This window comes from Chroicocephalus ridibundus, chromosome Z (genome assembly GCF_963924245.1).
Source record: "Chroicocephalus ridibundus chromosome Z, bChrRid1.1, whole genome shotgun sequence".
In the NCBI taxonomy this organism is placed as follows: Eukaryota; Metazoa; Chordata; class Aves; order Charadriiformes; family Laridae; genus Chroicocephalus; species Chroicocephalus ridibundus.
In genome coordinates, this window is record NC_086316.1 from 72,387,818 (window position 1) to 72,414,055 (window position 26,238).

The 26,238-nt window shown below is 48.9% G+C and overlaps 1 protein-coding gene across 2 annotated transcripts; it reads left to right on the forward strand.

Annotated features, from left to right (window-relative positions):
* Positions 1–5,104: 5,104 nt before the first annotated feature.
* GDNF (glial cell derived neurotrophic factor) lies at positions 5,105–26,238 on the forward strand. 2 transcript variants are annotated; one of them, XM_063320749.1, is made up of 4 exons: positions 5,105–5,196; positions 5,923–6,310; positions 7,656–7,853; positions 23,456–26,238. In XM_063320749.1, the coding sequence occupies exons 3-4, from the start codon at positions 7,682–7,684 to the stop codon at positions 23,938–23,940; spliced, it is 657 nt and encodes a 218-aa protein (XP_063176819.1). In that variant the 5' UTR covers positions 5,105–5,196; positions 5,923–6,310; positions 7,656–7,681; the 3' UTR covers positions 23,941–26,238. The 2 variants fall into 2 exon arrangements, with proteins under 2 accessions (XP_063176819.1, XP_063176820.1); XM_063320750.1 differs by lacking the exon at positions 5,105–5,196 and having other exon boundaries at positions 5,210–6,310; positions 7,656–7,754.

A 26,238-nucleotide genomic window follows, 5' to 3' on the forward strand; every position in this document is an offset into this window, starting at 1 on the left:
TTCGGCACAGATTAGTGACCTTCAACCCTGACAAATATGTTACCCTCATGCTTTTATGATCTCCTAATCTCTCAGAAGGTGACACATTCTGAGATTAGAGTAAATACACCAGGATCCCAATGGCAGCATAATACAGATGTAGCTGTGATGAATGCCAATTAAAACAGTAGCAGCATGTGACAGCTGGTTTACAATTACTTTTAATTAGCAAGTTTTAAACACTCTGTTATCAGGCTCCTCTTTGAAGCATGCAACCAGAATAGCTACTGAGTTCATGATTCCTTAGTCCTTTGAGTAGCTCTCTGCCGGACAACTACTGCATTAAAGTCTCTAGCAGAAAAGCTGTATGTGATCTGCTAGCATTTCCCTGAAAAATGCCTCCTAAAGGATAAAGGAACTTCAGCTGTGGGGGGAATTTGGGCGCAGGACACTGCCCAGATGAACTGTTAAACACAATTTGCTCACAGTGTTCCCAATCACATGTTAAACTTCACCTATAAATATACAAGTTAAAGAATACAAGCAGGTATCTACAATAAAGTTCTGCAAATATCTGCCTAAAGAGAAGAAAAGTTAAGGTAGCTTTTAAGCCCCATTCGCCACATCTCGGGACAGAAACAGGGTCTCTTCTCTCCTTCTCACACCCCAGCAAGAGAAGAGACCCTGCTTAGGACTTGTTTCCATTGCGCAGGGAGGTTTGCCTGAAGCATGTGGAGACACGCTGGCTGCACCTACCCCGGGAAAATAAACACTGCCAGGGATGCTGCCAGGCCCAACCATCGATACTATCACACTGGGAGAACGGTCGCTGGCATGCTGGGGCCCATGCCGTCCCAGGCAATCCCATCCCCGCATGGGTGCAGGAGTCCACAGGGATCAGGAGCCACCCCCAAGGCTACGTACGTGCAGCCACCCTCTCTGGGAGGGAAGGATGTGGTCAAAGAGCAGCAGTTGGCCCCTGGGCTAAAGAACAGACCTTGGCACTTGCTCACAATAATTCTAATAAACACAGCAATTAGGGCCAGCTTTGACTAGATTGCTTGAGCAATGCAGGTAGTCTGGGCTCAGGCGCAGGCTGGGCACTCGAGCAAATCCTCATGGGCCCCAACACACCTGCACTGCTCAGGGCCGCATCTACAGTGCCACATTTCCACTCTGGTTCTTATCTAAATTAAGGTCTCATCATTTGCCCACCAGTTACGTCACCATAATACACAGGCCATGGGATGCAGGAACAGCAGGTCCAGCGTTAGATGCCAGTGCAGAGCAGAATGGCCACCCATGTCCCCAAAACATGTGAATTCATACCAACCTTAATCATCTTAGATCAAAGAAAGGAAATGAATGCTCAAAACTGAGTTTTGAGTTTCATGCAATGAGTTTCCTGCAGTGGCCCAATGCCTCAGGGATGTCCTGCAGGTCCAGGGATGACCAAGGGCATTCAACATCACGCAGGATGAGGCAGATGAAGGCCAAAACAACTGCTTGCCCGGGCGTGCAGCCACCCAGCGCATTTCCCTGGTACTCAGGTGACTTCCAAGGGCACTGGCTTCAACAACAGCGCAACCTCCTCTCTTACTAATACCAGAGAACCAACCGTTGATTGCCTGAGCAGTCATACTGCGACTAGGAAATCATGTTTCATATTTCAAAGGTAACTTGGAAATTACAATATGGAGCGCTTGACATCTTAAGAGTTCTATACATCATGTGGACACATATAAACAAAAAATGAGACCATACTGCATAATGTCAAACAGTTTTTTAGCTTGTTTTAAAAGAGGCAACCTTTACAATGTAAAGACACACTTTATTTAGGTCTGAATGGGTCATTTTTCTCTTTCCGTTTTTTTTCCTGACAGTAGAAGGTTGTTTTTTTTTTATTTCACCAAAAAAAGTTTTACCTCAAGCAGCTCCTAAACACTTGTGCTTAAAAGTTTATGATGTCTATAGAAAAATATAATCAAGTCTTAAGTTTTTGTAGCTTTTGTTAGCTTTTAAAAGAACTATGGAAGTTTTCCAGCAGCTACTTTGGTTTCCATAAAGCAAGAGAGCGCAGGGGTCTCAGTAACCCTCCTTACCAAGAGACTCACAATGGCAGGGCAGGGAGAGGCAGGTACATTATTTTTGTGATTAAAAAGTAGCAGGTTTACTCTCCATGTATTTTTATCATCCTACTACTGCAGCTAAGACATCTGCATAACATTTCCTTTTGCTATGGTTCATGTGAGCTAAGTAACGCATATGTTAAAAACCAGGCTTTCACTGGCTTTTAATAGCAAGGAAAAATAAACTCCTGCAGTATTACAGATACACAATATCTGTCTTGGCTTTGTTGCCTGATGTTATTTAAAGAAAATTAGTGACATTGCACTGACAAAAGCCATGCAAAGGAATAATGCATCAAGCTCATTTTATCCAATGTGTGCAGTAAAGGTTTAGTTAATATTCTTTTAGTTAAAATGCTAGGACTCTGTTGCACCGCGTGTTAAATGGGGTAACCAAGACATTCACTTCAACGCATCTCAGTCCCTGATCTCTAATAGAGGCACCACATCGAATCCATTCCTCCAGCATTTCTGCCTGCTGTGTTCAGGCTGGGAGCTGGGAACGGCTTTCTGGGGCACGCGGCACTTGGTGTATATACAGCACCTTGTGCATACGGCAGTCGGTGTATACAGCACTTCATGCATACAGCACTTTGTGCATACAGCACTTGCATCCATCACCCACCTCACAACTACGTGTAAATAACTTCGTGGCAGAGGCAGCACCACCTGAACGGTATCACTGAGCCAAACCAACCACTGCTTCTTGCAATGCCTTCTGTCCCCTTCTGGCATGCACGTATATATAGACAGATGCATTTATCAGATGGCTGCGTCTTTGTTGTACAGATACCATATAGCCTGTTTCTTTTTAACAGATTGTTCTGTCATTGTTCCACCCATTTGTTGTTGTCTGTAAAGAGGCTGCACTTCAGAAACTTTTATTCCAAATGCCTATCACCAGATTGCCTGTACTGAAAAAAAAGTTAGGGTGAGTTTTAAGTGTCTATTGATGTGTAATACTGTTTCAAATTTATAACAGGAGATAACATTTGAGGAGCACTTGACTCTGCTATTCTTATGAGAAATCTCTTTTGTGCAAATCTGTCTTTCCTCCAGTGGTGCAGTTATGAAAATAAATATCCTGAAATTGTAAAAAAAAAATCTAGTAACATAATTAATTCAGGCATTATTCCTGAGTCGCAAATCTGTTGCTCCTGTAGAGGGGGACACACTTTCTCAAGGAAGGCTGCCCCCTTCATCACAAATGCCCCATTTAGTGGAAGATAGCTGTGAAATTTCCCCTCATCAGGTAGATAACTGCAGCAATGGAAAAGCCATGCTGCCCAATGGGGTTTGTGAGGAGGTTTGTGTTCATCTCTCCGTCTTGTCATCTGATGGAAATTTAGAAGATGTCTCCTGCAGAAACATTTGTCCTGGCAGCCCATCCAGATGACATTAGCATCCTCCAAATTTCCAATAAACACATCCTAAAAACCTTCACTACTCTGACTGTGGAGGGCACAAGCATTGATCCTCACTCCTATTACACCTGGTGAGGTGACCATGACCCCCTCTACAGACCTACAGCCCCTGGCCTGACATCTCCTCCAGAACCAGGCGCTTGGAGGATTTGGCACTTTTCACACTGATGAAGAAGTGGAAACAAGTGTTTTTGGCATGCACACGCCTGGCTCTGGAGTCCACACCTGAGCTCCTCATCCTACTTTGTGGCCAAGGGGTGCAGAGAGGGTGCAAGGGGTGCAGCAAGGGCTGTGCAGAAAGCCCAGGATGGACAGGAAGAGCTGGTCCTACCTGCCTCCTGCATCCTCTCACTGTGGGGCTTGGGCTGGCTGGAACACACATAGGGCAATGGGGTGGAGGGGAGAAGGGGAAGGGGAAGAGAATGAGGAAGGGGAAGGGGAAAGGGGGAAACAGAGGGAAAAGGGGAAGGGGAAACGGAAGGGGAAGGGGAAAAGGAAAGGGGAAATGGGAAAGGGAAGGGGAAAGTGAAAGATGAAAGGGGAAAGTGAAAGGAAAAGGGAAAGGGAAAGTGGAGAGGGAAAGAGCGAGGGAGAGGGATATACAGCAGAGGAGGTGGTCCAGGAGAGGCAGAGTCGGGGAAAAGCATCCCCGAGCCTGCTGGCGGTGGCGGTGCCGGTGCGGGACGAGTCTCTTCGCGGCCCGCACCCTCCCCCGCGCCCCGCCGGACCCCCCGGCAGCAGCCGTGGCCGCCGCGGCGCAGCCGCCCCCGCGGTGGGGCCCGGCACCGGGCAGCGGCCACCGGCGGGGCTGCCGGGGGCTGCTCGCCTCTCCCGGGAGAGCGGGACGATCCGGTGCGCACACACGTGTGGGTGCACCACCGTAACCACACACATACACACACACGGCGGGGAGAGTGGCGGGGAGCCTGGAAACAAACCCGCAGCCAGGCTACAGCTTTCGGGGCAGCTCTGCCGCCGACCGTGCCCTGCGCGGGTCCTTCCGTCCCCGCAGCTGCGGTGCCCGGCGCGGCGCGCTGCGGGAACGGGCTGGTCTGATGGGGGTTTCTCTCCTCCGTCTCGTACCGCAGCGCCTCCACACACCCACCTCCCACAAACGAAAACAAACAAAAAAAAAAAATCCAAAACCAAAAAGCACATTAAAAAAAGAAAAGGAGCAGCGCAGGACGGAGGGAGCGGTCCGTCGGCCGCCGCACAAGCCCTGCGCGCTCCCCCGCCGCCCGCCCGGGCTGCGCCGCGTTAATCTCATAGCACCGGCGACATGGGGACCTCATACCTCCGGACAACTGGGTGAGTCATAAATACACGGCGCAGGGCTGAAAGCCGAGACTGTTTACAGCCACTTTGCAGCGGCCTCCGGCGAGTGACACCGCCGCCCCCCGCGCAGGGGCCGGGCAGGGCGGAGGGGCTCCGCGGCGCAGCGCGGCTGCCGGCGGGGGACCCGCGGCCGGCGGCACCTGCGGCCGCCGAGGGGCAAGGAGGGGGCGGCCTCCCCGCCGCCGTCCGTCGGTCTGTCCGTCCGACCGGGCGGCGGGAGCGGCGCTGGGGGGGGACGCGGTGTTGGGTTACCCGGCCCCCGGAGCCGCCGCCGCCGCCGCGGGGCCAGCGGGTGCCGCGGGGCTGCGCCGGCGGCCGCGCAGCTCACGGTATGTCGGGCCGGTGACTTCAGCCGGGAGATATTTGGAGGCTCCGCGGGGTCCGGTGCGGGGGGCCAGCGTGTGTTTGGGTCTGAAAGCGAATCAGCGGAGGGCGCGTCACTGCCAAAGGGCCCTATAAATCCATCTGCGGCGCCGAGTCGCCCTGGCAAAGCCCCCGCGTCCGCCCGTCCGGTTCCGCGCTCCCCTCCGCCCGCCGGCGCGGTTCCCCCCCGCGCCTCGCCCGGCTCCGCGCCCCCACCCCGCACAGCCCCGTCGGCCCCGGGGAGCCGGGCGCGCCCGGGCCCAGCCGCAGCGGAGGCTCCCCGGCACCGGCCCGGCCTGCCGCCGGTCCCGCCACGCTCCCCGCTTGGATCTAAGCTTTCGCCGCGACGGGACCCCCGATCTGGAGGAGGAAGCCTCGCTGCTGCTGCTGCTGCTGCTGCTACCGGCTGTACAGATCCTAGCGCCGGCCTCTGATTCTCCCAGCAAGCTGAGGGGGGTGGTTTGATTTTTTTTTTTTTTATTTTTTTTTCCCTTCCCTCCTCAGCTGGCGTGGGTTTTTTTTCGTGGGGTTTTTCTTCCTTTTTTATTTTTTTTTTTCCCCCCCCTCTTCCCGCCGTTGCTTGCGTGTCCGAGCGGTGCGCGGCTCCCCGCGGTGCTGGACCAGCTGGCGTTACAGGAGCCCTGATGTCTTCATCTGACTCCCCGCAGTTGTTGATGGAGTGTCTTTCTCAGATTTCCAGGCAGGGTCCCAAGAGCAGCACCCAGAGCCAGCTCCCGCTGCCAGGCGGCGCTCCCCGCGGCTCGGGCCGCTCCCGCCGCTGCTGAGCGCGGCTGCGGGGCCGGAGCGGGCAGAGACCCCCGCGGCGCCGCTCCTGCCGCGGACACAGCACCTGTGGCGGCGGCGGGGGAGGCCGCCGGGGCTTGTGCTGGCGGATCCCCTCCACCTCTCCATCCAGACCTGCGACCTCGCCCCCCCCTCTCCGTACGTCTCCCCCCACGACCCCGGCGCAAAGAGGCTCCCGGCGGTCGGATCCCGACCTGGCCCACATGCATCGCCCGTCCGGCCGCTCGGCTCCCCGGCGTTAATGTCCATCTCGGGTCCAACGAGACCAGCTCAGAGGTGAGGGCGAGGCGGGGGCCGCGGCGGGGCGGGCGGACCGGGGCGGGCACTCTCCCCCGCGGGGCACAGGGCCGCCCTGCAGCCCCCCGGACCCGCCGAGGCGCGAGGGCAGCGGCCGGCGGGGAAAGCGGGCGGCGGGCGCGCACCGAGACCCGCCGAGGGTCCCCCCCGGTCGGGCTGCACCCCCCCGGGCCGGCCACTGCCCTGTGCCCCCGTCCGGGACGGGGCGAACCGGGCTGGGGGCAGCTGTGATCCCCCGGCGGCGGCGGGCATCGGGTGCGTGTCGTGGCTGTCTGCGGGCGGGGCGACCGGGGAGCGAGGAGGAGAGGAGAAAAAGGGAATCGGAAGGGAAAGGGAGAAGAGAAAGGAAAGGAGAGAAGAGGGAAGGAAAGGGAAAGGAGAAGGGAAAAGAAAGGGAAGGAAAAGTAGAGGAGGAAAGGAAAGGGCGAGAGGGAAAAGAGGAGATGAAGAGATAACGAGCGAAACGAGAAGGAAAGGGAAGGGAAAAGGAAAGGAAAATGAAAGTGAGATGGAAACAAAGAGGAAAGGGATAAGAAAAGGAGGAACAGAAAGAGGAAGGAAAACAGAAATATTAAAACACAGAGAAAGGGAAATGGGAAGAGGAGGGGAAAAGGAAAGAAGAAAGGGAAAGGAGAAAGGAAGCAAAAAAGGAAGAGGACAGGGAAAGGAAAGATGACAAGTGAAGAGAATGGGAAAGAGGAAAGTAGAGAAAAATGAAAGGAAAAAGAGGCAAAGGAAGGAGAAAGAGGACTGGGAAGGTGGTAGGAAAGGGGAAAGAGGAAAAAAAAGAGGAAAGGGAAAAGGAGAGGAGAGGGGAAGGAGAAGAGAAGGAAAGGGAAAGGAAGATTTGCCTGTAGCACAACAAATCCACGCAGCCCCGCACCCCACATCAGGCCAGTCCGTTGTGGCCCAGCCGGGGACAGGTGCTGTGGCGCCGCATGGGTGCTGGAGGAGGACAGGCACAAGGTGACCTGTCTGCCAGCACAGGGACACGTCCATGGGCAAAGGCTCGTGGGACCTGCCTGCCCACATCCCCCAGAGCAGCTCGCTTGGGCAGAGAGGGGCTGGAGGCCATCCTGCACCGCTCTCTCCCTCACTGCTGGCTGGGCAGAGCCCACCGCCTATGCTCTGGGAGGCGATGGAGTGGGAGGCTGCGCTGGGCACAGGTTGTTTCCTTCTGCTCTGTCCCCGGGCCTGGCCAGGGTGGACCAGGCTGATCCGGGGTGCAAGGCTGCCTCAGTTTCGTCTCCTGGTTGGCAAGGAGGGGGCAGGACTGGGGGAGCGGCAGCAGCTGGGAGCTAACCCTGCCTCTCCTCTCTGCCAGGGGCCCGTGTTGGAAGGAGATCTAAGATGAAGTTATGGGATGTTGTGGCTGTCTGCGTGGTGCTGCTCAACACGGTCTCCACCTCGCCCCTGCCCACCGGTAAGACGCCTCCCAAGGGGCCCCCTTCAGTGGTAGAGGGGCCTGAAGATGATCTCTCCCCCATCAGCCTGCTGCCTCCCTATGCTGTGCACAGTGACTGTAAGAAACATTCCCCTTTGTAGCCACTACTGTCTGTCTTGCTAAACCTGCTCCCCTTTGCTCAGGCATCAGGGTGAGGGAAGGGCCCCCTCCACTTTCTGCCCCCACTTCTCCCCCAGGCAGGGTCACTGGCTCTGGTGTGGCTCCAGCAGCTCCAAACCAAGTCATCCTCCAAAGCTTGGAGTTGGCAATGGCTGTGGCAATGCCCCACCTCCCTCCCCACCTCCAGCCCTACCTTCCTGGCCATAGTAAGATCTCTTTGGTTGAAAAACCTGGAGAGATGGGAAAGTTATTTGTGTGGAGAGGAGCCCAGAGGAGCATCAGGTACATACACCTCGCAGTGCAGGCACTGAAACTGCTTCCCCACTGCTTCAGCCTCCTCTCCCTGCTCAGAGCTGCCAATGCAATTATTCACTGTCTGTAGTGGGAGCAAGTCCTGATGGAGATTGGGCTCCATGGTGGGAGGCACTGCACACATCCTGGAGTGCTGCTGGGTTTCATTATATCCTACTTGGATCCTGATACTGAAATTAGTGTGTCCGTGTGGAAATTTACAGAAGAGTAGCAGTGGCAGGGTTGGGAGCTTGGTGCAGAGCAATCCACGTGAAACGGCTCACAGTAAGACAGCTTACAATCCAAATGACAGATAATAATAATGCCTCGCTAATAATAGGTCTCCTACAATAGCAGATACAGGATTTTCACAGTGTTTTGTGAGTGTTACACTAACTCGGGTGGCTTTTTAAAGTGAGAGTTAATATGACTCCGTAAGAAGTGCCAAAATACTCCCATGAACTGTGAAGATGTTCACTTGGCAAAGGCACAGATGCAGGTTGGAGGCTGCTCCTTTTGCCCTTGCCCAGCCCTCCCTGTTTAGCTCATTGCAGGACGCAGACAGTATCCAGTAATTGGGATTCATTTTTATCTCCTTATCTGGAGGCATGTCCTTTCCCTGCGCCTGCCGCAGCTCCAGCCATGGGCGGCCCCGCTCTGGTTTCTCCGGGAGCGGCTGGACTAACGCAGTGTGGAGGCACCAAGTGGGGAATTGCGTGCCGTGATTCCGCTTTCATCCCCTCCCCAACACCCATCTCCCCTTTTGCGCACACATCTATGTCCTCCCCCATTTAGTCTTCTCTCTTTCCTTTTCTTACTTGTGTTTCCCCCTTGCTGGAATCTTGCCTAGGCTGCCGCCTCCGTGCGTCCCAGCCCGGGCTCCTTCCCCTCACCGACCAGCAGCCCCTGACGTCCTTTCAGCCCCTCCACGCAGGGAGGTCGGCCAAAAGTCCTTCCTCCCAGGGCTCCAGCCTGCCAGGGCTGCAGGGCCATCACACGCGGTCATCTTCTTTTCCATGGCGAACTGTGTAGCAGGATAGGTACTGTCCTGCAAAAGGCAGTGATCGACTTTTCAGGCCACAGGCTTGCCACAGCGCCGGTGGCAAGAAGAGCACTAGGGGGAAAGTGGTGCCAGTCAGTTTGTGGCTCCAGCAGAAGCTGCTAGGAGGGAGACCGTTAATGCTCCATCTTTCCAGGGTGATCATGTTTGTATGATTCCTGCTTTTATCTTGAATCTTACTTCTGGGAATGTGTTTTCCTGGTGAGCTGATGTCTCCGCAGCAGCTCAAGGGAACAGGCAGCAATAGTGGTCTTGCCTGTTGCTGGTGTCCAAAACTTCTCATTGTTGCCTCTTTTTTTGCTGTGGATTGGGTAAACAAGAAATGGGAAGAAAGATAACCCGTGTTTTATGTGAGCTATGGTAGTACCAACAGACAGCCTCTTCCAGAAATCTCTGTTTCTGGGGTACAGGCACAGGCTTTGCCAAGCAGAGCTGGGTCACAGGTTATTGCCCAGGAGAGTCATTTGAGAAAGGGCTGATAGGTTAGTCTCCGTCTCTTAACACTGCGGATCACAAATAGATGGACCTAATTGCAAGGGGAAAGTAAGCAGTGCTGTTCTTCACAACAGAAATCGGGGAAAACCCGGGGAGTTCCTGTGGTCTTTGCAAGGCGGTGGTTTACGCAGCACCCATGCCCAAAAGTCAGAAACTCTTCTCTCCGCTACGTTGCCAAGTGGGATGAGTCAGGGGATACTTGCAGAAAGGCGGCCGTAAGAGAGCAGTGAAATACTTTGATCCACTTTTACGCCGTTTTCAGCTGATTTAAAAGTGTGTGGTGTCTGGAGAGCAGTCTGCAAACACAGAGCACATGAGGCTGATCCCATCCAGGCACACAGCTGCACAGCAGCACTTTGCTCGAGTCACCACCATCGGTGTCTTTGACATATTTGTTTCTCTCTGATTACCATTTGGTGGCATGGACCCTTCAACATACAAAAGACATACACAAGAAGAGTGACATCTACACCATGTAGGCTTCCCTCTCCTCTTCGAGGTTTCTCTTACAAGCAGAGGGCAGTGTGCCACGAGCAAGCAGGGTGCTTGCAGCTCCCCGTCTCATCTGCTGGTGGACCTGCCATGTATTAATACCACTGCAGATACTCTTGGTCAGCTGCCTTTGCAGGAGGCAGCTCACAAAGCGGTGGGAGTGCCATTACCACCCACGTTGGCTCGTCGGCGTGTGGGTGCTGGGCAGGACTGGGTGCTGCGTGGGTTCACAGAGGGGTGCCCTGCTCTCCCCGAAAGTGATTCCCTGCACAGGCTGGGTGGGGAGCAGCCGTCACGCCCCAAGGTGTGCATTGGTCTCACTCCAGAGAGGTTGGGTCTCCCATACACCGCTTGCAGAAGGGGTTAGTAGGGTTGTGAGATCATGTCCTGCTCCTAGGGACAGGCCAAACACCTCACAGTGCACAGGTCTGTTTTCCCAGGCCCTTGACACCTTTTTGTGTTCTCATTTGATGGGATTGCTTTCTCTGCAAAGTGCTCTGAGGTCACCTGATGTTACCCCATCCCTTTCAGATTGGCTTGAAACCTTCCTTCGTTCCAGCCTACGGGCAAGGTCCTAACCTCCTGGGCTGATCAGGTGTAATGTGCCGACCTTTGCTGTTCAGGGCAGTAATTAGAGATGGCAGAGGGTGTTGGCAATTGCAGTCTTCTGCATTTTTTAGTGGACTGGAGGCTGGAGTGAGAGTAGCCTCCATAAATGCAGTGCATTTGAGATGAATCCAGGGTTCGCAAGTGTTTTAGGCATCAGCGTTCATGACATAGCTTAGTTCACACAAAGAAGGGTACTAAAGTTCCTAAGGTTTGTAAGAAAACCCTTTCTTCGTTTCCCTCATGCTCGTCTGCTCGGGGAAGGACAGAGCTAGCTTAAACAGTGACTGCAAACAGAACAAATATAAACCAAATTATTATAAACTAAATACTAAGTCAGCAGCTTCAGAAGCATGACAGCGCAGAGGGAGCCAAGCACTTGGTTTGGCTTATACACGGTTTCCAGCAAATACATTTTGTAAGTGCGTGCTGCTGTATGGCCATAATCAGCATGTATGTGAGGACTGGAGTATCCTAAGGTCCAGGATATGATATATAATCTTTTGATCAAGCGAGCGTCTTTAGTAAAGACTGATGGTAAGCATGTAGAATTAAAAATGAAAAATCTCGCCATGGGCTTTACCCTCCTAAAAGGAGGAAAAGGGGCTTTTTTGCATAACGTCTGAGTTACTTTGTGGCCACTATGTGGTAATTTGTTGTTGGAGCTCCTTTGGGATGTTTGTCATGCTATAATACACCATGGTATGTGTGCGTTATACCTCTTCTAAAAATTCTTCGTAGCCCTGTTAAGGCGTATTTAATGTTAAGTTACTGCATTTAGTTGCAACATTATTGATTAATGTGGAAAGTATCTAGAATAAATGATATTGTAGGGCTCTTTAAGGCAAAACCAGTATTAAATTATACTTCCAGCTGAATGCATTTCCTTCCCTACAATATTTATTAGGCACATTCAGTGTTACAAACCAGAACTCTCATGTTTCTGCCCAGGCTTTCCTGCTCAACACACCTATGGTGTGGCATGTGCGCTTTAGCCTAAGACACCCAGAAGTTACAGTAAATCCCGTGCGTCGGAGAGGTGTCTGCCACACGGAGCAGGTGCCACCCTGCGTTGTTTGATCTGTGCGTACCCAGTTCCACCGGTGCACCCAGCCACTGTCAGACCAAACGTGCCTGTGCCCCCGGGCCAGCGTATGTTTGCATGCTCACGCCCAGGTCGTCTAGGCATTTAGAAATCTCAAGCATTCAACTTGGCCCATTTGTGGGCAAAATTCTAGAAAAAGAAAGAACAGGGCTTATCTGGTAAAATCCAGATGCATGTAGCCCTAGAAGCTGATTTCTCTGCAGTCTCAGGTTTAACTACTGAATATACTCCTGCGAAGAGTATTCTGGGACTTAAGGAGAAAAGGACTGAAATGCAAGAGAGCATGGTTTTATTCGCATTTTAAGAATTATCCTTTGTTTAAAGTTTTATGCCTTTGCTGCTTTTCCATTTAGGGACCTAAAAAATTTCCCGGTGGAAGCGTGGGTCCTTTTTAGATGTTTTGCAGGTGTGGGTTGCTAGATAACATACCTGAACGTGCTTTTCTTGGACCGCTTTCACAGACCTCTTCAATATGTTTTAGAAATCCCTGTGTTCAGGGTCTGCAGAAGACAAGCTGCAAAACCCTTCTTGAAAGGTTTCTTCAGCTGTGTAGTGACTGTTGATGGATTGATGGGAGAGGCATTATTTGTCCACTGGAGGATGATCCTCAGATTAACAGGTTGCAATGTGCTTGTAAATTACACTGTTCCTGATGAGGACTGCATGAAGTAGGTTTGAAATATTTAAGGTTACAGAGGCTGAGAGAAGCCATCGGGGCCATAGAGTTCCATCCCCTGCAACTGGAGGTGATCAGGGATGGACATCCAGTGCAAACATCTAGTATTCATCACCCCGTACAGTATCAAGGAACTGTAACTTAAAACTTGTAGTACCTAGGCCAAACCGCACATAACTACACTTGTGGTGGATTTTCGTACTTCTGAGGTAACAAGCTAATGATGAGTAATAAAAGAAGAATACTAAATATTGCAGCATAACCATGTTCAGGATCTTCAGACATTTAAATAGGCCACTGCCACATTAGTGCTGGTAGAATGGTTGACACTGCACAGTTGTAATTTTTGGCAAAAACAGCTGTAGTTTCTGATCAAGTAGTATTTGGTAAGGGGAACCAAAGGAAAGATTTCAATGATTCTTGGAAATCCAGTCCTGATTACAAAGAGAAGGAAGAAAATAGAATCAAAGAGATTTACTTGAGACAGGTACGAACAAAGCATTGAGACACAAAATACACATTAGAATATTTCTGGTTTTAAGATCAAGGACAGAAAATTAATTATGTGAGTCATTTCAAATATCAGCATTCTTTTTAAGGAATAAAGCCACATTGTATGACTTAGGCTATATGTATTGGTACAGCACTTAAACTGAAACCTGCAGGTACATTTCTTTGGAGTCAGTGGGACTTGTACAAATGGTTTAATGATTATTGAGCAGGAATAGTCTTCAAAAGAAGCAAACACTGAAATCAAAAATACTTGTTTTCCTGCATCGGGGCCAGGCAGCATTACAGCAGCATGCCAAAACGTCTCAGGTGGCCACGTTTTTAGAGGCAAGCTGATTGTATCCCCTTAACTAACAAGCTACATACAAACAGCTGGGCTACATCTGCTCCCATCCCAAGTAGGTAAGATTTCTTTGGGAAAACCAGCTATTACTCAGGAAACTTCTGACAAGGAGGTGTGGATCCAGCGTAGCAGCTAGGAAGGAGCTTGCTCTTCTGAGCACACGCCAGCGCCGCCTGGCAGGCCGTGGTCCACACATCCCAACACGACACCATCTGCAGAGGAGCAGGTAGCACCTGCCCTAGAGCCAGGGTCTGATTGTTATAATAATAACATTTTCCAAGCTGCAATATTAAAACTTTTTGTATCTTTCCTATTGTAAACACATTGAAATGCAGGTAGTGAAAGGCAACAGTGGAAGAACACGTATTATTTATAGGTCAGATCAAAATCTGATAGCAGCAGAGATTGCCGCAGGAGGGTCATCAGCCATGGTTTCGCCCGGATGGCTCTGCTTTACTGCCCCAGGGAAGAGACTGAGATAAATTCCCTTCCTGCTGCTTTACTGCCTGTGTTTGTTCCTTGGGAACACCCCTAGAACCCATCGGGAGATGCAGGGTAAGAGCACAGGCAGTCCGGGAACAGCTGTTATTTATTTAGGAACGCTGTTCCCATTCAGTGAGCTGGCACTAAAGTGAGGCTGGGAGACCGATGTGGGTCTTTACTGATGTATGTGAGGGCTGGGCTGGATCACTTCTGCACCAGGGATGCTAAAGAGAATTTCTTTTTACTACCAACAGTATTTCCTCCATTAAAGTCAGTGCCCTGCTCCTTAGCTGGCTGCATGCATTCTTGTTCACAGAGGTCACAGGTGTCAGGTGCCACTCATACATACTCATCTGAGGCTCTTGCAGGGTTGGGACAGAACCAAATATTAAGCATAAACCCAGGTTTTGCTGGGAAGATAGATATTTACTCAGCATGGTATGGATTTGGAGAGGTACGAGGGCTTAAGTGAGGAGACAACAGACAGATATGTGCCTTGCCCAGGTTTGGCTCCTGCTCCATCACTGCCTTTGGGCAGGGCTCTGCCACTTTTTCTTTTTCCCCCTTTTACACTCTTTATGCCGTAACTTCTTCAGGTGCAGAGGCTGCCTCGTGGGTGCTCGAGTACCCAGACAGCCCCCTGCAATAAATCCCCAGTGCGCATGGGCTCCTGGCAGCTGCTGCAGGAGCTGTCACAAAACCTCGAGAGTGACCACTGAGAAGCTGTCTGCTCCTCCGTGCTCCACAGCTGGTTTTTCCAAGCTCTGAATCAGAGGCAAGACCATGTCCTCCTGCTGCTCCGTTGCTGCTTGTCTGCCAGATGAGACACACTCCTTTGCCCACCCCAGAGAGGCAAGAGGAGGGATCCAGCACCCGATTCCAGCCCAAAGTCAGGCAGGATCTTGTGAACAACCCCACCTGGACTGGATGAAGAACCTCTTGCAGGCAGGTCAGCTTCCTTTACTTCTCCCAGTTCATCCGACCTTGCTGTTTCCCCCTGCCCTCAGGGAATTTCCCCAGCTGGCAGCAGTTACGGTGGTCCTGCTCATTCTCCCCTTTCTTCTTCTGGTGGGAACTAGTGTTTCATACCTGTGAGAAAGCAGGCAAAGGAAGCAAGGAGAGGCATTGCCAAGCATGGCAGTGTGAAAATACAAAGTACTCTGCAGATTAGCCGTTATGACTGACACAGGGGAAGCGGCAGGGTTAGCTAGTGAGCTACAAACACAAAACTTGGCCGCTGCATTAGGAACAAGCACACCAGGTAGGTTAACACTGTGCCTTTTTCCAGTGCTGCTTCACCGTACCTGACTGGTGTGAGCGGCCCTGGAGTCATCCTCCAGGTTACTTAGCACTTTGCCTTGATGAGAGACAAGTGACACCGGTGAGAGGCTCCATCTCTGAGGGCCCTCGGCATGGGAAGGGGGGCATGCAGCTTGTCGTGGGAGCTGGTGAGGCCAGGAGTGAGGCAGTGAACCAGAACTGTATTAAACATTTAAAGATGAGCTGGCCCTGGTGTGTTTGGTGCTCTATTTCCTAATGGACATGACCGACCGGTTTCCATTTCACCGTCGGCCCCCTGGGTTTTCATGCAAGGCATGAAAGCAATGTCATTCCTCAGATGTGATATTTTAATTGTTTAAATCCTGAAAACCTTTCAGCACAACTATTTTTAACACCTGCCTTTGCTTTGATGCCTGCATGATAGGCTTTGTTTTCCATGAAAAATACTTCATTATCGATAAAATAAATGGTTTATTCCTGCCACAGCTGATGCTTTTTTACTTTGCAAAGCAGAATGATCATCACATTAGTAATTTTAACCTCACTAAGGTCGCGCTTCCACAAACAGGTTACTCCAAGGATCTCCTGAAGTACGTCTTTGTGTTGTGAGATGGAAGGATCCTGTGTTCAGACAGGGCATGCCCACTATAATAAGTACCTGAGAATACTACTGCAAATCAAGCTGAATACAAATATGACTAATGAATAAGTGGTACACCGGAGTACTCTTCATAAGCAACAAAAAAATGGGGGTGATTCGTTGCAGTCACTGTTAGAGGCACATTCATTGTCTATTTCCCACTAGCAAATGATCTAAGAAGAAATGTACTTATGAGTATAACTTTGGAGGAAACTTAAAAAATAACTGGGAAAGAAAGGAAATGAAAATATTTTAGTTATGAAGGGCTCGGATTAAAGTACCAGAACTGTTTTTGAGAAAGGGCCATTTGATCCTGACACAGATCTAGGTCTGAATTTTCTAAATAATGCCTACCGTTATAATGAGCTGGATTAACCCCCTTGAACTTTGAAATTGTACTTTAAACTACAGTCTGAATGCTGCTGTTTCAGCTTCTCTAATTGAAAGACAGATGTGCTTAAATGAAATATCTTGGTAATTTTATTAAATATTTGGCTTGACATTTTGATGTAGTAGCTATACATTGCCACAAATGCATGCATAGAAGCTACAATGTAAAACAAAAATCTAATTTTATAATTTTAGTATACCTTATGTGACTTCTATTACATCTCTTTAAGTCGGGATATACAAAGTGCCAAATGAGGCTGCAGTGATGTGTTTACATTTTCCCAAGATCAGTATGGAAAACTATTCTATAAAGTACAAACAGTCTCAAATAACTTAAAACATCAAGTTTTATGTGATTAAAAAAAAAAAAGAGAGAGAGAAAAAAATCCACTTATATAAATTTTTACTTTACAATTAGTAGTATTTAAGCTTTTCTGGTAAACCATAAAAGACAGTATGGTCAGAAGGGACTGTAGTTAGCCTTTTAAATCCATAACCAGGCACCAAAATGCGTAACTGGATTTTTTTTCTCAAAAGCTGAAGATCCATCTGTTCCCACTGAAATCAATTTGTGGTCAGGTACAAACTGAGGGTTTCTTGCTCTACCATGCTGGGTTACTGCCACTGCGGGGGAATATTTGGCTTTAAAATAAATCTGCTGCTAGTGAAATCAAAGGAGTAGTTATACACAATGTAATTGTGATCACATTTGAACAGACAGAAATAAATTGTCCAATTTTTTCTTAATGGAGACTGACGAGTTTGGTGTGGATATTCATTTAGACCTATTTTATGTAGAAGTCTATCTGAACATTGTATAATTTATTCTTCTAAAAAGTGCAGGTGTCAGATCCTGATCCTGCTGGCACACGGTGTCTCTAATTAATCCGAACGGCGGAGGCAGGCCCTGGGGAAGATGCCCAGAGGAAGGCACGTTTCCCTGCGTGCCCCAAGCAGAGCTCCAGTGGGGAGAACCACGGGTGTTTGGCTGCAGGATCCTGTGCCATTATGTGCTGCCAGCTCTTTCCCAAGGGACAGGGACTGGCTTGGGGACAGGCTGGTCAAAGCTTCGGGTTCCAGAGAGCAGCAGTGAGGCAAGAAATGTCAGTTTGCGTTCAAGAAGGACATTCCTAACCTAAGAGGTTGGGTCAAAGCTATGATCTGAGGGTGCCCTAAAGGTTCAGAAAGCAAGCAAAGGGCTTGCAAACAGCAAGCAGAAGATGCAAATATTCTTGGGGGTTTAATCAGTGTTTTAAATTAGTCTCATTTCTTCTTTTTTTGTTTGACCCCTGGAGACCTGGACATTTGACACCAACTCTGCCCCCAGCCTGGTCACTCTTACAGATTCCCATGTGCACCAGTCCTGTGGTGTTCCATTCTTTCCTTCTTTGCTTTTTTATTAATTTTCTGGTCATGTGAGAAACTCCTGGTGGATCAAGGGCCCTGGCTCAGCAGGACATGGGAGACAGAGAAGGTGCCCAGAGGCAGACTGGCACATGGACTGCCATCCATACCCCCCACTCTTGATACTCCAGCGCTAGAAAGCAAACTCATGCTCTGGTTGCCGCCAGAGGAAAAGGCTCTGCCTGTTCCTGCCTGGGTAGTCAGGTCCTTGGCAGGGCATTGGAAGAGGGAGCATGGAAGGGAGCTGCGGGGGAGCAAGAAGAGCGGGAGCAGGACACACACGCTGCACACAGCTCCCACGGGCACCACTGCCGGCCCCGCAGTCCTGCCAGCCGGGTGCTAGGCAGAGGCGATGCAAAAACATGTGCACATACGTGCCCACGCACAGACCATCTTCAGGAGATTTCCCCAGGGAGTTGGACAGGCAGGAAACAGCTTTCAGAAACGTGACATTAAACCCAAATGAAACCTCGTGACTTTGCACCCGCCTTGTGAGTGTTCATGGCACCATGGTCTAGGTGGCGGGGCTCAGCACATCACACTGACCCAGCGGAGTCTGTGCACCTTTTTCCCACATTGTGAACGAGATACACACAGGCCCCATGTTCCCTGAGGGAGGATTTTACATTTCCAGGACATGTGGTCCTTTTCCCTCGGAAAACACCTGCTTTGAGGTGCATCGCATGTGTGAGTCAACCTTCGCTAACCTATATGGAGCACATGCTGTTGTGGGCTATCCCATCCCATCCCATCCCATCCCATCCCATCCCATCCCATCCCATCCTGTCCCACTCCATCCTGTTCTATGCTAAGTGGCTTTGGATTTTTAGGTTCTAATTCCTTCACTCCCTGGAGCCTGGACTCGGGGACTGCTGCTCAGAGCTCTTTACTGCTTGGATTGCCATAGTATCCGAGCGTTTTCTACTGGCACTTTGCACAGTGTGACAGGCATCTGTCATGTGTTTGTTCTCTCAGCTTTTCCACCAGAAGGCAAGCGTTGTCAGTAAACTAGCTTGTTTTGAAAAAATATGTGCATGTATAATTAGATATGTGTGTATGTGTAAATACAACAGACGTATACACACATGCAAATTGTGTATGTTACAGGAAGGGATAATAATATGTGCTTCTCCCAGGGGTGTGAAATCCCCATGGAAAGTTCTGTCTGCTGCACAGTCAGGGTCAGCGCAGTCCATGCAGTATTAGAGAAGCAAAGTTGCTGGGCTGTTGACCTTCGTTCTGAGACTATAAACGTTTTTTAAACAGTGTTGGAGACAGAGGGGTAACTAAGTACCCCTCAATCGAGTGGCTTTATTCAGGTTACAAACCAGCACTCGATGCCAAGGCAGCCCTTGTGAGCCTGGTCGTGTTGCCTGGCCATGCAGCTCAGCTCAGCACCGCCTTTGCACTTACCACAGCGCAGAGGGCAAACAAGTGCTCAGCGTGTGGTGGCTGTGGAGCACAGGGGTTTCAGCATCCCTGGAGCACTTCTACCAAGTGCCCATCAGGATGGGGTGGTCCTGCTGCCAGTCTTCTCCACCTTCCCTTCTGTCCATTAGCCTTTTATGGTCTTTAGTCCTTGGTCAGTGGTTATTGCTTATTCATGTATGATGTCTGGTGGTAGCTTCCTTAGCACTTACCTCTAGAGCCTTGTTTCAACCCGCCACGCTGGTGTTAATGCTGGCATTAATGCTTGGTTGCCCAGGGTCCTACTTCAGCAGTTTTTTACCGCGTTTTTCTTCAGGCTCTCAGGCTTCACACCTGTACTTTGAATATCCCTACTGAGTCATGACTTGCACCTTGGCGTAGGCTGCTAAGTCAACTCTCACTTCACTCCTGGCCATCAAGGTTTGCTTTAAACCCTTGCAAGCCACTCCTAGCGACTGTTTGTAGTCATGCTGATGACTATTCTGCATTAAGCAGCAGAAAATTAGCTTGGGTCCATGGTTCAGTGGTTGCTGGGTCCAGCTCCACTTGACACAGTACTGAGAGCACAGGCCCGTGCTACCGAGTTTGTGTTGAAACTTGGCTTTGTGGGAATGTATCATAAGTCAGAGTTGTACCAGCCAGAGGCTGGCTGATTGCGAGGACTGGAGGTGTTCCTTGAACGGTGCTAAATCATGAAAGAAAACTTGGCGTACATTGGCAGTCCACCTGGAAGATGCCAAAAAGCGCATTGTTGCATCGATCATGAGTAGTTTGGAGCTCCACCGGCAAAGAGTGTTGCTTCTTACAGCAACTTGCAAAGACTCACTAGTAGCCCGGTAATGCAGCTGCCATTGTGTTAATGTTGTGTACCCACATAGCCACAGAAAAGCCTGTGTGGTAGTAGGTGGGGAGACACTAGCCACAGTCAATAGGTCCAGCACATTTTCTCGAGGTGGGCTCTGCAGCCACTGCTCCCACCAGTTCCCTAAGATCACCCAAGTGTCTTGTGTCTCCTCCAGTGAAGAAATCTTCAAATACTGGGGGTCACTGCAGGAGTCCTCTCAACAGATTTGGATATCTGCTTGGGATATTTTCAGTCCACCCTGGGGACAGAAAATTTGCATTCATCGTACTCATAGTGCTGGCATCACTCCCAATGAGTCTCCCAGGTGGCCTGATGTTACAATAGGGGATCAGCTGGGCAGGGATCCCCAGCTCCATTAAACATATTGGCCATGCACACCTCATCCCAGGTTACAGCTTGGAGCACTTCTTGCATGGTTTGTGTTAGAGCCACGGGGAGATCAGCGGGATCAGTCGTGCTGCCGATTACCCCATTTTTTGTTTGCAGCAAGTGTATAGGTAGGGCTTCTCAAGTTGGATACTCTGTTGGCCTGATCACTTGATGTGCTTTTTGCCCTAGTGCTTCCACCTTCTGGAATGTTGACACCCCATGCCTGTGTTAGAAGTGTTGCATAGGGCTCTTTTATGGCCTGTTTCCTCCACCTTAAATGCTGTAGGCCGCTCGCAGTGCAGAAGGCTCTCAGCAACATTAGCTTCCTTAGTGCAGTTAGGGTAGTGCTCATGCATGAACCAGGGTAGATGTCAGCATGGGCTCTGAGCAAGGACACAGTCCACAACATGGGTCTTTCCTCCTCTTTATCTGCCCTCCAGGGCATACTGGGATTGGCATGGGCAGGACAGTGCTTGAAACCTGTAACTGTCTGACTAATATTTAACCAAAGTAGACTCCTGGATATAGCACTGTCACACGTGTAGGTGATATTTTTGCACCTGAATTGCAAGCAGATTAAAAATGATGTGCCTAGTTGCGTTGTTACCTCTTCAGGTAATCCACAGTTTTGTTTCTCCCTTCTTAAGTGGGGGACACTTACTCCCCTCGCTGCACTGGCAGCACACCAGGCTTGGCATAAGTATGAAGCTGAAGGCTGCAGACAAGAATCTCCACATATATGTTGGATTTCCCTGTAACAAGCTCTTGTCCCCTTCCTGATGGTTGACAATTGCATGAATTTCATTGAACGCTAATAATCTGGTACTGCAGCAACTGGGGCTATGCCAGTTCCACATGGGTCGTGTTGCTTGACTGAATCTAGCAAGGTGTCTACCCCTTCTCGCTTTGACCCATCACCTTGGCCTTGCTCAGTAGGGCGGCATTTACATGGTGTAGGCAGACCAGCCTGTCCTGCTGGTGGTGCATCCAATGGATACATCTATCCAAGCTACCCGCCTCCAGTAGATATGTCTTATAGTGGGTATTTTGGTAACTGCTACAGAGGTAATGAGAGAGGAGTGCAAGAAGGGTGCACTTACCATTGTTGTCACAGGAATATGGGGCTTGGTGCAGGGTCCTGCCATGTTCAGGTCCCATATAGCTGTATAGATAGCAGCCATCCCTCCTTCAGGTCTTTTGGCAATCACTGGTTTGCGAGATTGTTGCCTTTTACATGGATATTTATAAAACAAAGTGTAATTTACTTTCGTAGTCCTCAACTCTACAGGTTATAGGATCCCACTTCCCATGTGTCATCCTCATTATGTGAAGGTAGAAGATTGCTTGTCTTCATTACTTTTTTACCAGTCTGTACTCTTTCGATGCAGCCGTCTGTGAAAAACTGTATACTTCTGATCCATTACTGTTTTATCATGGAGGGGGGCCTCTAGGATGTGGCTGCTTCGCAGAGGGGTCCATTTTCCTTCTTACCTGCAGATACACTGTGTTTCACCAGACTTTTGCACCAACAGAGTCAGGATCCTGCTGCCCCCATCTCCTCCGTATTTGGTGCTTCTGTTGAAGATATGAAGGTGCACCTTCACTAGGCAATGGGAGGCAGCCTCAAGTCCTCCTCTCTGCTGTTAACAGAGTCCATGCCACCACGTGTGGGCTGGGTACATGTGCTACCTGGCCTCCCATCAGGGCTTCTGTCTGTTACAGTGCTCGCTAGGGAAATGTGGTGCTGAGCCTTTGCCTAAAGAGCTGTTCCTATCGCAACAGCTGACTGGGTGAAAGCCTTTGTGGCTTAATGCAGGTACCAACCCCTGGCTAGGTGCACTGCATTGGGTAATGCCTTTCCAGATGTTTGCAGTTCCTGGGATATTTGTAGGGGTCCTTCTGCAGATGGAGCTCCCGTACATGCGGGGCTGGGTGCGTGATGCTGGTCTGTGACATGGGAGGGCACTTAGGAGTTAAGTACAGAAAGAAGCATCCTCTTAGGTCTTACTGCAAAGGAAGTGAGTCCTCAAGTCTTGATTTTTGACACAATGAATAAGAAAAAAAACCTCAATACTGCAAAGTAGTTTATGTGTTTAAGAGACAATCATTAATAATACCACATAAGGGCACCTACACACAAGCTTCTGACAGCCTTACCCTCCGCTAAATTGCTGTATTCACTAGAGCAGATCACACTGAGGGACTTAGTCCATGGAAAGTTTAAAGATTTCAAAATGCTGAAATCTGAGAACATTTCAGAGCATATTCCATTTCACCCTTCTTGAAGAAGTTCATTCTGCTAGTATCAAAACATTTCCTTGACTTCAACATTTAATTTACTTGAATAATTTATCACTGGTAGAGTATATTTCAAGTGAAAAATGAAATAGGTATTTTAACTTCATAAAAAGAAAACCCATTAATAACTTTTCCCTGAAAATTAACGTAAGACTTCTATTCTGACCTATTTCTACTCAGTCTAATCAGCATCTTGTGATACAAAACACTTCTGTGAGAAATTTTTCAAAAGCTCTGATAATAATTATCCCCTTAGAAGCAGTAAAAAAGCAAGCATTCAGCCAGGAATAATAGTTCAGACCAGTACCCCAGGAAATTCCTCTTTCTGTTCTGCCCAAAAAACCTTATCGATAGGTGGCTTTGGCAATACTAACTGCTCGTGGTGTGAAAAGAAAACAATTAACAATTATAATCACAAAATTGCTTTGAAGAAACCTTGTCCTTTTGCTGCTTTGCTGGGAAGAGCCTGTATAACCTCTCTACAGTAGCTTCATCCACCCATTAACTAATACTCGTATTATGGTATGCATTCCCTTCCCTCGATTTTGACAGGGCTCATTCAATATTGAAAGATAAGCCGGAGTACTACCAGGTATCAGCAGACACCTACAGAGATGCATACATATCTCATTTATTTTTCTCCAATTGAGTTTCCATGATGATCTGAACCATGCCAAATTCTCCCTGATTTCTGAGCGTCCTGGGCATGCACTCTGAAGTGATGGGCAGAGCAGCTTGCATGTGTCTAACATTTTTGAGCCACAAATGGACAAACTTAATGACAGCTATTGTGTGACAAAGCCTTTTCTCTCTTTCCCAAACAGCTAATATGCCAGAGGATTATCCAGATCAGTTTGATGAGGTAGTGGACTTTATTCAAGCCACCATTAAAAGACTGAGGAGGTCACCGGATAAACAGACTCCGGTTTTTTCTAGGCGGGAGAGAAACCGGCAAAACGCAGCCATGAACATAGAGAATTCCAGCAAAAAGGGAAGAAGGAATCAAAAGGGCAAAAATCGGGGATGTGTCTTAACAGAAATACATTTAAATGTGACTGACTTGGATTTGGGATACGAAACCAAAGAAGAGCTAATTTTCCGGTATTGCAGTGGATCTTGTGATGCAGCCGAGACCACCTATGACAAAATTCTAAAGAACTTAACCAGAAAGAAAAAACTAGTCACCGACAAAGTAAGGCAAGCTTGTTGCAGACCCACAGCCTTTGATGATGACCTGTCCTTTTTGGACGATAACCTGGTTTACCACATACTGAAAAAACATTCCGCAAAAAGGTGTGGATGCGTCTGATGGCCGCACGCCAGAGGCGGCGCCAGTTTTGCATTCCTGCTACGATGCAAAGAGAGGGACCAAGGTTCCCGGGGAAGCGTCTGCTCAGAGCGGAGAAAACAGGACCAAGAATGCAGAACGAGGGGTCGTGCGAGCCCAGGGTGGTGGGCGCGAGGCGGCGTGGGAGGATGGAGGCTTTTGACATCCTACAGGAAAGTAAATAAAAGCTCGGATGGAGATGGCGACGGCTGGATGGCGTGCACACTCCCTTTGCTGTTTGACACAGTCCACCGTCAGTGAGACTCAGATCCATGAGGAATGTGCTTAAAAACACAACCCTGCTGTACCATGCTGTGTTGTAGTTCCGTGCCAGGAAGCTTAGCTGAGAAGTAGCTTAGGAGTACCTTACTCATCCCCTGTGCCCTCAGCTTTACTGAAAGACATTGTGTTACTGCTCATTGAAGGGCAGTTCCTAAGCTCTTAGGACAATTTCTAAGCTATAGTAAGATTAACCTCGTAAGATGCTATATCGGGCAAATATCAAAATTCCCAGGCTCAAGTTCTCTAGGGTCAGTATTGATACGAAGCAAAACAGTTCCACTTACTGGTTAAGTTTGGTGATTTCCATCTCGTGTTTCTTCAAAAGGAGTGTAGGATTTCATTCTTCTGTTACCTATGGAAACAAGTTGAGTTTTTAAGCACTTCTTCCTACTATAGTAAGAGAAATAACAAGCCCGGCCTACACAAAACATGTTTCTTTTGGTTTACAAAGGACTAACGTCACTTGCGTAACTACATTTCTATTTGGTCATTGTGAGTGAGCAGAGACTACTTGATGCAATGCATCCATTCAGAGACATAAATATACAGAAGATATTTATTGAGATTAAGTTATTGTTATTTATTACAGTTCAGTAATGAGTCTCCTTTCCTTATTTATTGAAGTTTCTTTTCAAAGGTGCCAAAGCAGAAGGTGCTTGGAAGATATAGAGAGACAATGAAGTTGGGAACAACGGTCCATGCTTTTGATTGAAAGTGTTAACTTGAATGCAAAAAATCACTTACTTTACCTTTTTTTCTTTTAAATAAAATCCTGACTATGTTCACAAAGTGTAGTGCTGAAGCCTGCAGCCCTTCCTCCTGTTCACTAATATTTTTGGAGATTACTGCAGTCATACATGCACAGGAGCAGCAATAGCTCTGGACGAGTGAGGGTTGCAGGACTTGGCTCAACATTAGCAATTTGTTAGCAAAACTAATTCTAGTCATATTTAAAATGTAGCCATATTTTTTTCTCACACTTTTTGCCAACTGACCTCATATAACTATTGACAAATGGAAAATAATCACATTTAGCCTTATAATTTCTTGTTATATTTATTTAAGCTTTTCCTTCCATATTTCCGTATAGAAGAGGTTAAATCCCTCTTACTAGTTAGCCCTGGATTTAATATAGCCTGCAGGTAAACAATTGTGTTAAATAAACAAAGTGTTATGTATAATTTGCTGAAATGTTACAGGATCATACCCACGCAGCAGAACAGTCTGAGTTTCCTTAGGATGAGGGAGGTTGTACAGCAAAGGCATTCATACCTGACCGCTAATGCAAGCTCTCGTTCTGGAGACTTTTTTCCTGAAGGAGCAGCAGTGCAGGTCACTAGACATACCTGATAACCAGTGAAGCATCAACTCCCACAAAAACAACAGGAAAAAGAAAATAATCCCTACTGAAAACCAAAAAGTGATGGTCCAACATTTTATCTCATGCATCTCTGCACTCATTTTGCTCTGGGCACCACAGAAGAAGGGTCTAAAGGTCAAAAAAGTCCAGAACAGGCCTAGAAAGATGTACAAGGTATATGAAATGTAATGTAGCCCTGACCTCCGCTGCTTTCCTAGGCGGACGGAGGGCAGCCCCTAGTGCCCACCCACGGGGGTTCTTGCACTGTCAAGATGGGGATATTTTACCCTCCACGGTGGGCAGGGGTGGTACAGCTGGCACCGCCGCCAGCATCAGCACGATTTGGGCAGTAAAAGCCTGTGAAGCTGAGGGTCAGCTGCGCCGCTGGGCAGTCGCCCCGGTGCAGCGCTCAGTTGTGCTTTCACTTGCCCCAGCTGCTGAAAACTTGCTGCAAAGCATTTTCTGCGCAGCTTGAAGAAGCTGCAACCAAAGCGAATCACTATGTTCAAAATACAAAAGGGTAAAGTTTGTGATTTTTTTTTATTTTCTAGACCTTACTGAAGACAGGAGTGTGCTTCTCTGGAGTTTTTTACTTCACCTGCGATTTATGTCTCAGTCATTTGTGTTAATCAACCAAA